Source organism: Delphinus delphis, chromosome 17 (assembly GCF_949987515.2).
Source record: "Delphinus delphis chromosome 17, mDelDel1.2, whole genome shotgun sequence".
NCBI classification, from domain to species: Eukaryota; Metazoa; Chordata; class Mammalia; order Artiodactyla; family Delphinidae; genus Delphinus; species Delphinus delphis.
Genome location: NC_082699.1, coordinates 35,902,596 through 35,916,807, shown reverse-complemented (window position 1 = coordinate 35,916,807; position 14,212 = coordinate 35,902,596). Strand labels below are relative to the sequence as shown.

The 14,212-nt window shown below is 35.9% G+C and overlaps 1 protein-coding gene across 1 annotated transcript in view; it reads right to left on the bottom strand.

Annotated features, from left to right (window-relative positions):
* Positions 1-2,780: 2,780 nt before the first annotated feature.
* Positions 2,781-14,212, bottom strand: part of SLC26A7 (solute carrier family 26 member 7) — a 179,801-nt gene continuing 168,369 nt past the window's right edge. The window contains exons 15-18 of the mRNA XM_060035211.1: positions 9,542-9,642; positions 4,129-4,183; positions 3,943-4,046; positions 2,781-2,868 (exon numbers count right to left, since the gene is read on the bottom strand). Of these exons, the coding sequence (XP_059891194.1) occupies positions 2,833-2,868; positions 3,943-4,046; positions 4,129-4,183; positions 9,542-9,642 (296 nt within the window). The 3' untranslated portion in view covers positions 2,781-2,832. The remainder of the gene's footprint in view (positions 2,869-3,942; positions 4,047-4,128; positions 4,184-9,541; positions 9,643-14,212) is intronic.

The window sequence follows — 14,212 nt, the reverse complement described above, 5'->3', positions numbered from 1 at the left end:
TACATTGAATTAGACGATCATCCCACAGTATGCAGAACATGCATTTCTAAGCATATGTATGTTCAAAAACATACTAATATATTTTGGTAATCACTAAATGTAAAACATTATCCATACAGGGTATTAACACATTAATGTTTTCATTAAAAAAGAGAGATTTCTTTCCTCATTACATTACACATTTATACAGTAGAGATCTGTCACATAAATTACTGCAAAGTAATTCAAGTTAGACTTTATAACACGTGAATCATATAATCAGGGAAAAATAACCTTTAAAATGAAAGATAAATGGTAAAATTTAAGGGCATTTAATTTGCATAAATATAATGTTAACAGTCTTTTTCCTGGTTACACACTTTATGGTTAATTTATATATGTCACTCTATTAGGTCCTTAACTGGTCTTATAGGTCAGTTTTAATTTTTCCCAATTTTATTTTACCATAATAAGTAATATGAAAGTAATTTATCATATACAAAAATAAGGTAATCTCATAAAACTAATTAATCATGACTAGAAACAGTCTAGCATCAGTGCCCTATTATAGTTCTACTGTTATTAATGTCTGCTTTGAAATAAACATTTATGTTTTAGAATCTTGTGTGTCTGAAACTCATATTCAGTTATTGAGCTTTCAAAACTCAATTTCAGGGATTCCTACAGGTCTAGTCACTGGGATCTTAGTATGCAGGATAAGCCTTAGAACACAGGGTTATTTATGGTACATGTTTTGGTCTTCCTTTACTTTGAATATAATAACATTTGACACCAAAGTTATTAGCTTTAAGTTTTGTCTATTAGATGTCTACTATAAACACTGAAATGCATTCAAATACATCTTCTCATACAACTAGGTGTCAGCTTTGTTAATAAAACAGAAGAAACCATCCATTGATTACCTGTAATGATTTTAACGCCATCTACAGTCCATAATCTCTAACAAATTAGAAAATGCCTACAGTGCATGCATTTAATAATAGACTAAATTTGCATAGAAATACATCAATTTATACATAGCAAAATATATTTCTTTCTTAACTTCCCTTGACTCATGTTTATGTGCCAATGACCAATGGATTAGCGATGGTGAATGTTGCCACCATCCACCATTGGAATAATTTAATCAGAAAAGGAGAGTGAAATTCCTTTCTTTAAGGAAATTTTACTTCTAATTATTACTTCCACATTTTCTTGGAACAGTATTTGATGGGAAGAAAAGTCGGCTTCACTCATTTCAATCCAAATTAGTGATGAAAGGATTGAAGCTTCCTGTGGGACAAAAACTACCGTTTGTAGTTCATGTCAATCAGAATTGACATGAATAAATAAGTTACGAGAATTTGAAATGTTTATTATTCCCCTTTCATTTTATTACATTGTCTGCCTAGGACTCAATGGTAAAAATAAGGGCCATGTGAATGTTTACTACACATTTGCTAGGAACCATTACATCACACGGCAGATATTAGAATTTACTCTTACAGATGTTCTCAAAAACACCTAAATTACCAGTCTTTAAATTTGTTTTCAAACTACTTCTCAAACTCACTTTAAAGTACTTGGCTTTTTGTTAACTGGTAATTTCTAGAACAGTTAAAATGTCTTAAGACTAAAGAGTGCATCTACATCTATCTTTGAAAGTGAGATTTCTTCATAGGTAAATCAAATTGTTAGATAAAAATATGAAACTATATAATTGTATGTGACTGAAAATATATGTAGAAACATGAAAATAATAACTTATACAAGTCAGCCTGGCCTGTGGTATTTATTTGTCAATACCCTGGTGGTTTAGTGGGTTAAAAGATAATCACTTACCTAAGCTCCCTTCTAACAAAAGAAAAGAAAAAGCATTCTAAGGAGATCTATCTATCTATAGGGATATAGATAGATAAATGTATTATATTATATTGACTATCTCTCTGAAATAGGAAAGTCCCAAACTACTACAGTTAATCCTATATTGGAAAAGTACAAAGCTATTCTACTGGTGATATTTTCTCTTCTAAAAATCATATTTGTGAAAAAATCATAAGGGGTTCAACTTCCTCATTCTCTGGTTCCAAAAAAACTAAAGCTGAAAATGGAAACTTTTATGGGGTGGGAATGTGGAAATTAGGGCTATAAGTTCTGAAGATCCTAAGCAGTTGCAATATTTACAGCAAAACAGACTAATGTCAAGGACATGGTTTCACTGGGATACTACTTATGTTGAAAACATTCCTGAAGACATCCATGCATGGAAAGGTATGGAGAAGAATGGTTTCTAGTTTGCCATTTGTTTCTGTTTGACTTACTTTCTGTGAATTTCATAATCATATTGCATGAAGTAACATTTAAGCTTATTGATATTTAATGGCTTCTTTGGTTAGGGAAAATGGCACACTTGCTAAGTTGTTTTTCTGTATTAGTTACAGGTGATCCTGCATTTTTACAAATGGCTTGCAAATGTTCTAAATCTCTTATCATATGACAAAGTATTTCTCACTTTTACAAATGAACTACAACAAACTGAATTAACACAAAATACTTTGGTATGAAAAAAGGAAATAAATTCATGTTTACCTTTCAGTACACTAAAACTAAATGCATACTGATTTTTATAAAATAACTATACAATAACCTACAAAGTGAATTTGCTTACTAACAAAGATTAGATAAAATTGTTGGCAAACCTTGAGCAGCGGTTATGTGGTTAGTAAGTCACATCACACTTATTTTAGTAGAGGTCATTTGTAGGATCTACACAACAAAAAATGTGAAAATACTTGAGTATGGCCTCTTCGGGGCAGTTGCTAAAGAAAAGAGCTGTACTGCAGCATGAGAGTCTCAGATTTCACTGTGGTCACTGAGTTTGCTCAAATTCTGAAATAGAAGGGGAAGAAATTAGCAATTGCTACTTACTTAACCCTTAAGTTGATATCATAGTCAAAGAACAGTAGTAACTGAAGCAAGCTGTCCAGCCAAGCTAAGAAAATGGATATTCTCTGAGGCATCAGAGCATAGAAGTTTAAAGCTCCAGGTCCTAGGTCAGACTGCTGACTTTGAAACTGGCTCTACCACTTACAAATGGTATAACTTCCCTGGACCTCAGTTTCCTTATTTCTAAAAATAGGTTCAATAATAATATCTACTTCATGAGGTTGTGACAAATTTAGTGAAGTAACATAGGTAAAGCTCTTAGCACATTCCTGGAACATAATGAGCACACAGTGAATGTTAGGTATATAACAGTAGTAGCAGCAGCAGCAGCAGCAGTAATAGTAGTAGTAGAAATGATAATAATAACAATAATATTATTATTATTCTGTAAATACATACTCTTCTAATTGCACATAATAGGGATGACTCAGAGAGATAACAGATGCTGTTCTAGGGTTAAGGAAAGGCCAAACAATTCAAAATCAAAGAAAAATTATGGGAAATCAAAGTTCTAGGAACAGTTCTTAAACTAACCATACAGCCCAGTATTGGAAGATAACTTTGACACTTCAAACCATGTGAGTGCTGGGCTCTGCAAATAGTATTTCCAAAGGTGGCAGTATGAGCTTAGAGTAAAGGGTATGAGAGCAGCAAAAAGCTATAAGGCTATATTTAGAGTTTTTGCATTTGACAGAGGTGGATTCCAATTCCCAGGATAGTGGATCCTGGAAGATGCATTTATTTTTATAAGCAAGCAGTTTGCACTTAATAGGTGATCACCAAATCCTCTAAGCAGTGATATTGTTGGAAGATCCAAATTATTAAACAATTCATAACTTGTCCAAAAAAGGAATGAAAAAATTCCTTTACTTGTAGCAGAGGACTCTGAGGAGGGGTCACATTTTAATAGGTTTTTAGATGTCAGTGGGATAATAGGCTAATATAAAAAATGCAAAGCCCATGTATTCTACATTTCAATTTTCTTATAATTCTGGCATGCAAACTTGCTCAACTCACCTTATTTAAGTGGATGTTAGTTATTGCAGCAGATACTGATTCAAAAAAAATTGGTTTCTCTGAATCTAGGTTTCCCCAGTATTTCATTGCTTTTATCAAAGAAGCTATAAGAAAACACAAGTGATATAAGGTTACGTGGAGCAGCAGAAGGATCATGTCCAATGTTAGCCAAGGATACTCCCTTACCTGTGCAGTGGACTAATGATACATCCACACTCTTGTTCTTGCAGTCCGTGTAAACCTGGAAGAATTAAAATAGTACACCCACAATTAATTCAGGATAGCTGGCAGGAAGGAATAAGATGAGCTTCAGAAGGCAGAATTTCTAGTAAAAAAAAAAGTCAATGTTTATGACACCACACCACCAGGGGGTGGCATTGTAACACATTCAGGCATACTCTGACCCACTTCTAAAAGAGATGGTCTTAGCAAAGGAAGATGAACGCCAGCAAGGCATTTACCTTTTTTCTTTCTTTCTTTCTTTCTTTTTTTTTTAAATAGATCTTTATTGGAGTATAATTGCTTCAGAATACTGTGTTAGTTTCTGTTGTATAACAAAGTGAATCAGCTATATGTATACATATATCCCCATATCCCCTCCTTCTTGCATGTCCCTCCGACACTCTCTATCTCACCCTTGTAGGTTCACAAAGCACCGAACTGATCTTCTTGTGCTATGCTGCTGCTTCCCACTAGCTATCTATTTTACATTTGGTAGTATATATATGTCGATGCTACTCTCTCACTTTGCCCCAGTTTCCCCCTCCCCCTCTGTGTCCTCAAGTCAATTCTCTATGTTTATGGCTTTATTCCTGCCCTGCCACTACGTTCATCAGTGCCATTTTTCTTTTTTTTTTAGATTCCATATATATGCGTTAGCATACAGTATTTGTTTTTCTATTTCTGACTTACTTCACTTTGTATGCCAGACTCTAGGTCCATCCACCTCACTACAAATAACTCAATTTCATTTCTTTTTATGGCTGAGTAATATTCCATTGTGTATATGTGTCACATCTTCTTTATCCGTTCATCTGTTGATGGACATTTAGGTTGCTTCCATGTTCTGGTATTTACCTTTTATGTAACTAAATTTTGCTGCTTACATTTTCCATTTTAATTAATAAAAATAAAAACACCACTTTTCCTTCCCTATAAGAATGATATAAAATTGTTTTCAACCGTCTTTTATTGGAAGTCAAGGACCCATCTGTGAATATGATGAAACTGCTTACCTACTGCTTACTTTAATATTTTACAACAATTTGCACATATTCATGGATTCTCTAAACCCCATCCATGGACAGTAAATTGAGAACCTCACTATAATCAAAGCCAAGTTTCATTGCCCAACTTTCATTTTTATGGTCCACCAAGATGAGAGATCCTGACTAACTTTCTTGGCATACTGCAGGGTCTTGCCTTCTTTAAGTCCTAGAAAATCTCAAGTAGTAACAACCTTACTGAAGGCCCTGATCTTAAATTCACCCAGACCAAGGTCAGCCGACAAAACTCAGTAAATCCAGAAGTTTTAGTAAAGTAGGTTGGATTTGGTTACGTAATAGTAAAGTGTCATACATATAAAATGTAGAATGCTGCGTTTACAAAACTTTTTAAGGGTATGCATGATACACCCAAAATTTTCCCTTATATTCTTCCAGCAATAAACAGTTATCTCTATGGTAGAAGAATTGTGGAATAATAGGAGACATCACTCTGGGCATAAATAAACAGGCAAATAAACAAATAAATAATACATGGTCTGAGGCTTGCCATTGAATAAATGGCTCCTGTTTTTGTAAGTTAAAATGACAATTCAAAGTGATCTGTCAGTGTTTTACTTTTTCTTAAGCTCAGTGAAGCACAAACACATTGCTATGGGTGGTTTATTGATGCTGATAAACATATTCTCTAGTTCACTAAGTAGAAGTGTCCTAAGTAGACGAACAAATAGCATTCACTCCATTTTCTTCAACCTATACCTCTTAGGAGAATCTTCCTTATACCAAAGTGAGAAAATAATCCAGGGAGTGTTTTTGGGAAGCAGGAAGACATGCATGGCTGAAGAGATTCTGTGGCTCTTTAGTCTGGACCCTATTTCAGGGTGGCAGGAACTAAGAAATAGTATTAGTTATAGTGATTATTTTAAGAAATGACTTTTGCAAAATGAGAACAAATAGAAGCTAGCATTACTGAGTACTTAACTAACTTCTAGAAACCTTTTTATACGCTTTATATACAATATGTCATTTCTAAGCTTCACAACAACTCAAAGTATTTCTACTTCCAGTTTACAGAAGAGCAAACAAATACTTAAACCCAGATCCTAGAACTAGTTATGTAGCTAATACTTGGACCTAGAATTTGTCTATATTTAAAGTTTATGGTTGTAACATACATCATAATTTACTGTAACCATGATGAAATAAACTAAATACTAATAAGGAAACTAAAAATAGCAAATTGAAGGGCTTCCCTGGTGACACAGTGGTTGAGAGCCCGCCTGCCAATGCTAGGGGACACGGGTTCGTGCCCCGGTCCGGAAAGATCCCACATGCCGTGGAGTGGCTGGGCCCATGAGCCATGGCCGCTGAGCCTGCGCATCCGGAGCCTGTGCTCCGCAACGGGAGAGGCCACAGCAGTGAGAGGCCCGCATAACACACACACACACACACACACAAAAGCAAATTGATTCAAAACTGCTGGTTTTGTATATACAGAAGGGCAAATGTCTTTCTGCCCATTTAAAAATAAAATACATCAGTTGACTTATTCCTTCATTATGTTGTGCAATATTTTAAAACCATTAAGATGAATTCTTAAAAGTTTCTTTCTCACCATGCCCAAAACATAGATTATTTGAATTCCTCTGAATTTTCAACCTTAGATCTTAAACTCACTGACAATAAGTAACCATTTCCTCCTCTTTACTAACTCTAAGTCCTGATTTGCAATATCTAGAGAGGACAGCTAATAAATACTGGAGTATATTCAAAACAAATTTTAAATACAATTAAACAAAAAATATACATACTGACTTTTCCCAGTGAAAGGACAATCTTAGTCTAGTGTTGCTCAAAACATAATCCTTGGACAAACTACATTGTTTAAAATGAATATTCCTGGGCCAGAACCAGGACTCAGAAAACTGCATTTTTTTCCTTCCAGTTTTATTGAGTTATAATTGACATACATCACTGTATAAGTTTAAGGTATACAGCATAACGATTTGACATACATACATCATGGAATGATGACCACAATAAGTTTGGTGAACATCCATCATCTAATATAGATACAAAATTAAAGAAATAGAAAAAAGATATTCTTCCTCTGATGAGAACTCTCAGGATTTACTCTCTCAACAACTTTCATATATAACATACAGCAGTGCTCATTCTATTTATCATGTTGTACCTACATCCCTAGTACTTTTTATCTTATAACCAGAAGTTTGTACCTTTTAACTGCCTTCATCCAATTCCCCTTCCCCTCACCCCTTGCCTCTGGTAACCACAAATCTGATCTCTTTTTCTATGAGTTTGTTTGTTTGTTTGCTTTTGGAGTATAATTGACCAACAACACTGTGTTAGCTCCTGTTACATAATATAATGTTTCAAAATTTCTGTACATTTCAAAATGATCACTCCATCAAAAGACTGCATCTTAAATAAGCTCCCCAGGTGATCCTTATACACATAGGTTTAACAGTGCTCTTCTAGACCTTGGCAACACAGTAAATAAAAGTGCTGAACACAAGAAGCCCTCCAATGATGAGAGACTCTCTGTTTACAGTCAGGATTTAGATGCAAGAAAAGTATTGAGGTTGAACCCTATGCCAAATTGTGCAAAGTTTTCATGGTGAGCAACAAGAAATTAAAAGCATATTACACGTGGAAAATTTACCAAAAACAGCCACTAGATTTAAGGCCTAGGATATTTAAAATTCAATTCTTTTGCATAATTTATTTCTTTTTTTAATATGTACTAAATCTGAAACAAAATCACTCCCCCATTTTTACAAAATGAATAAACTGAGATCCAGACAGTTTAGACAATTTTCCTAACCCCTCCCAGCGGGTGTGATAGATCTGAGACTACGCTCTGTCACATAGTAAGCTGCTTCTCTTCACATAGTCCCACCCCATCTTCACAGGAAAGCCAGACTGAAGCTGAGCTTTGTACTATCTTGATTTTGAAAGGTTGGACATTTCAAATTTAAAATATGAATGAATAGAGACAGTTATGCAACACCATGAGAAAGCAATCAAAATCTACAATGTGAGACCTTCTAGGACTACTGGTTTTAACTCTTTAAAAGTCAAGGTCCAATTTTGACTTCTGGCCATGAAGAGTAATTAATATAAAGACTATCCTATCCTTCGTAAATAAGTAGACAAATGGAGAAAATATATAAATTGTTTTTCGACAATGGGAACAGGCAGAAAAGGACTGAGTTTTCTGAAAGAAAAAAAAACAAACGAGGTGAGCTCTCAGATCATCTCAGCTTTCTGCTTCAAAGCAGTTTGTGGACCGTGACATGATGTCGGGGGGACCCAAGCAAAATGCAGCCACTTTACTGAGCTGAGAAGACAGAACTGGTATTTAGGAAGGCTTGAGTGGGTGAAATTTATGGGAGAGAGTAATGGAAAGAACGGAAATATGCAGGGAAAGAGCTCCAGAAATTGCCATAGGTTATGATTAAGTTTTTGGCTGAATACAAAGCCTCACACAGCAGGAGACTGTATGAAGCCAGGGTAAGAGAACCGCTGGGGAACAAACAGCCAAAGGCGAGATGAACCAAGTTCCACACAGCAGAAGCTAATGGAGGACTGAGGACAGCTGAGAAACAGACATTGCTTGGTCCTCAAAATCCTCCCTCATATTTAGGGTATTGAGGAGAGAATAAATGGAAATTAGAAAGGGAGTACATTCCTTGTTGACTTAGTACTCAAAAAAAAAAGGAGGAAACAATTCCAGAAGTGTCTGAGTTTTCCTTGAATTGGCAAAATTAGGTGTTCCATCTAACTAAATGGAGGCTTCAGTTTTAAAGAAATAAAACTTTTATTTTTTGCAACCGGGATCATGGAGACCCCATGGATATCATGGGGTAGAGGACACGATTGTCTGAGAGAATGGAGAAAAACCCCTGCACTGAGTATTATTTCAGAGACCAGGAATGGTTTCAAGTCAGACTGTACCCATCCATGATGTGAGAGACAACATCCTGCCATCATCAGGCCCCTTGCTCATGGAGGGGACTTATCTCCTTCTTTCTAGAAACCTAGGAGTTGACTGCCCAGCATCTGCTATACCCATTACATCCCAAGTCTATGTTCTGTTCTAACACCCCACATGAATACCCACCTCTACTCCTCCCGCGCTCTCCAGATTCACACACAGTTAGAAACTTCACGGCATCTCCTGAAAAGAAATCTATAGTAGTGGGAGTAATAAAGTCTGTGCCCTTTGGAGAGAATGGGTGAGATGAGTATTGAAACAAGCAGGATCAAAACCCCAGAGCTGAGAGAGAGGCTGGTGAAACCCTGTTACTAAAGGGAAGGGAAAGAATCAGTCCAAACACAAGCTGTGCAAATACCTCAACAAGCATGGAGACTCCAGAATAGTCATAAAAGGTCAATCCACTGCAATCTAGGATTAAAGAACACTTCTGATTCAGGCAGGGCTGTGTTGCTTCTTCTGTAGGAGGAACAGAGTTGAGTTAGGGAGAATTCTTAGAGATTTTTACTGTTGACATTGTTGAACATTGGGAAGATTAATGGTGGCCTCGTGTTTAACAAGGTTAATTCCAAACACTTTTAATTTTTACATTTTTCAGTTAATTACTAATTATTTTTGAACTCTTTGATTTTTGAATATTCAAATGTTGTCTCAGGTAATTATTACATAACTCAGATAGGAAGATGGGCTAACTTAATTACCAGTATCATTTCACAGATAAACAAACTGAAGCTCAGCAAGTTTAGACGATTCTGAAAGGAGACCTGGCAAGTTAATGCCAAACACAGCCCAGAATCGAGGCCGCTAGACATCCTCAAAGTTCTCTTTGCACAATATCCCACATTTTCTTTCATGCGTATGCCCAGAGGTAGAGCCCTATTTTGTGGTGTCTGAAGTTTATACAATTTTCGTGTCACACTAAGGAAAAGATTCTATCTTGGAGTGTGTCCCTCAGACTTAGAAGCGTTCTGTGTGAGGGGCCTGAAAATTAAGCTTCATTTGGTTCATAGTAAATCTGACTCTGAATGCACCTGGTGGGAATTTTGTTTTTAATTAGGAGTTCATGACCTCTTTCTCACTAATGTCCTCAGGGCCACAGTTTTCTCATGTGAAATGACATATTTCTAAACAGTGACAGGCCACCACATCTGAGGTCCCTCTAAAGAGTGATAAGGTTCTGAGAGCAAATCATGTAGGCCAAGATTCCCCCACCATTAGAAGGGGGAATTCAAATAAACTCCAATTCATTCATTATTATGAAATTCTCTGAAAATATACATTTTTAATTGGAATAGTTTTGCTATTTAAAATGTCCATGGTTTTCCTCTATAGTGGCTACAGAAAAATTGGAATATGGTTGTTTCTCAATTAGCATTGAAGGGAAGTATGAGGGAAAATCGGTATTTTTAAAAACTAAGAAATGTTACAAAGTAATTTTTAATGTATTTTAAGAGTAGTATTCAGGTATAGGATTTGTTTCCAAGTTTCATCTTTAGATGTATATTCATATTTATTAATTGAAATAATAACAATAGAGCATGAGTTTGTTCACAAAATTTTTTGAAATGAAGTGAACCATACAAATGTGCAAGATCCTATCCCTTTCTTCTAGGAGTTTATCCTTGAGTGCCAAGGATAATGTTGGTAAATAACACATGATTAAAAATGAAAGAGAATGGAAAATTAAAAGAGGAAGAAGTCTCTTTGGAGCAATCAGGGAAGGCTTCACACAAAAGTAAGCTTGAAGGGTATGTTTAATTCCAAAAAGTAGAAACAGGATGGAGTTGTAAGCATTCTAATCATGTGGGCAGTTTTAATTAAACACTAATGATAGTCTGAGATCTCAAACTTTTCCTGCTCCCAGTCAATCAATATTTATTGGGGGCCTACCTCATGCCAGGCACTCTAGTAGTGCCTTCTGTTTCCCTTTTTCTCCCATGAGAAGGAGGGCTGAGGGTAAGCATAGATCCAGGCTATGATACTGGCTCCAAATGGTAAATTAGAAACTCAAACAAAACGAAAAGTGAACACAACTTAGCTCTTCCACTGACCACTCGGTAGTAACCATTATAATTCAATATTTGCCTAACTAAAATAGGACCTAGCCCTACTATACCAGGGCTCTTATTTATAAATTCAGATATAATGTGTCCCTGCTCATTATCAGAGATTGGAGAGAGGGTTTAAGAATACAAGAAAAATAAAAATATGTATCCTAAGCAAAGATAAACAGTGGAATGTTGATTGGTATTTATTCCTTTTATCTCCTAGTCTCACAAACACACACACACATGCACACACATATGCACACATATAGGTTGGCACTACATTAATTAGTTTAGAGATACATTTATTCCACCTTATTTAGAATTACAGAGGCAGAATTACTAGATCAATATTAAAAGATTTGCTAAGACATTTGGCCAATTATTTGTTGTGATATGTATTTCCTTGCAAATTTTTTATGATTCATAAATATATTTTTATCCAATTTGGAAATATTTTATTGAATTTTAAGAGTATAAGAATCTATAACAAATATCAGATAAGCTTTCCTGCAAAAGTTCAACAATTAACAAGATAAACATATATAAAATATATATAATGGAGTAGATATTTCCTTACAAAGTTAGATATAAAAATCTTTAGTAAGACTAATCGTTTGCAATGTACCATGGAGTTCAAAATTTGAAGGGCTTGTATGCAATTCTCCTGAATATATCTGTTTTAAAAAATAAACTGTATGTGATTTTTTAAAAGACATCTCAGACCAGCTCTGTTTACATCTTTTCAGAATGTCAATAGTGTACATATCTTTTCAAGCTCTATGTTTAATGAAAACATATTTATACCATGGAAATCGGCAAGTGCAACAAATCAGTGCTTTTCCAACATCCCATGCCATAACCTCCACTCCAAGAGTTGTTTGTCAAAGACTTACCAGCACATCATTACGTAAATCTGGGTACTCTTGTTAAACAAAGAAAATAATCAGTAATGTTTAAAAATTCAATGGCTTGGATTAAATAAATAACTGAAACCTCTGACATATTTAGCAATAGATCTTAAAATGACAGTGATACTCTACACACAGCCTGCTGTCTCCACCTCCATCTTGAGTTGGGATGCTGTGCAACCACTTTGAGCTAGAAACTCTGGTCTGAAGGTGCTGGGTTTGAGGTCTCTGCACACTGCACCCTATGAGCCAGTGAAACTAGACTAAATGCAAAACAAAAGAAAAAAAAGTGGCCTGGAACTGTACCAGCAATATTTTCAATGTCCTCCTGTATACAATTTGGTGAGTTTGGACATATGCAAACACTCATGAAAACATCACCATGATCAAGCTGAAGGTGTCATTACTGTGATCTGTGGGATGATTCTGCACACGAGCTGGTATTTCTCTTTCCTCTCATCAGACTTGGAGCCGTGTGGCTGGCAGGGTCTTGGTGCTCCAGCTGGTGTCAGCTCTGTGCCTCTGAGGTGGGAGAGCTGAGTTCAGGACATTGGTCCACTGAGACCTCCCAGCTCCATGTAATATCAACCAGTGAAAGCTCTCACAGAAATCTCCATCTCAACCCTAAAACCCAGCTCCACTCAGCAAGCAGTAAGCTACAGTGCTGGACAACCTATGCCAAACCACTTGCAAGACAGAAACACACCTCCACCCATTAGCAGAGAGGATGCCTAAAATCATAATGAGGTCACAGACACTCCCCAAAAAGCCAAACAGATGCAGTCCTGCTCACCAGAAAGACAAGATCCAGCCGTATCCACCAGAACATAGGCACTAGTACCCTCCACCAGGAAGCCTACACAACCCACGAACAAACCATAGCCACTGGAGGTAAAGACCAAAAACAATGGGAACTATGAATGTGCAGCCTGCGGAAAGAGACACCAAATACAGTAAGTTAATCAAAATGAGAAGACAGAGAAACACACAGCAGATGAAGGAGCAACATAAAAACACACCAGAAAAAAAAAAAAGAGGAAATAGGCAGTATTCCTGAAAAAGAATTCAGAGTAATGATAGTAAAGATGATCCAAAATCTTGTAAATAGAATGGAGAAAACACAAGAAACATTTAACAAGGACTTATAAAACTAAGAGGAAACAAAAAATGATGAACAACACAATAAATAAAATTAAAAATTCTCTAGAAGTAATCAACAGCAGAATAACTGAGGTAGAAGAACAGATAAGTGACCTGGAAGATAAAAAAATGGAAATAACTATTGCAGAGCAGAATAAAGAGAAAAGAATGATAAGAATTGAGGACAGTCTTAGAGACTACTGGGACAACATTAAATGCACTGACATTTGAATTATAGGGTTTCCAGAAGAAAAAGAGAACAAGAAAGAGTCTGAGAAAATATTTGAAGAGACTATAGTTGAAAATTTCCCTAACATGGGAAAGGAGATAGTCAATCAAGTCCAGGAGGCACAGAGAGTCCCATACAGGATAAATGCAAGGGGAAACACACCAAGACACATACTAACCAAACTACCAAAAGTTAAATACAAAGAAAAAATATTAAAAGCAACAAGGGAAAAAAACAAATAACATACAGGGGAATCCCCATAAGGTTAACAGCAGACCTTACAGCAGAAACTCTGCAAGCCAGAGGGAGAGCCAGGACATATTTAAAGTGATGAAAGGGAAAAATATACAACCAAGATTACTCTACGCGTCAAGGATCTCATTCAGGTTTGATGGAGAAATTAAAAGCTTTACAGACAAGCAAAAGCTAAGAGGCTTCAGCACCACCAAAACAGCTTTAAAGCAATTGCTAAAAGAACTTCTCTAGGCAGGAAACAAAAGAGAGGGAAAAGACCTACAATAACAAACCCAAAACAATTAAGAAAATGGTAATAGGAATATACATATTGATAATTACCTTAAATGTAAATGGATAAAATGCTCTCACCAAAATACAGAGGCTGGCTGAATGGATACAAAAACAAGACCCATATATATGCTGTCTACAAGAGGCCCACTTCAGACTAGGGACACATACATCCTGAA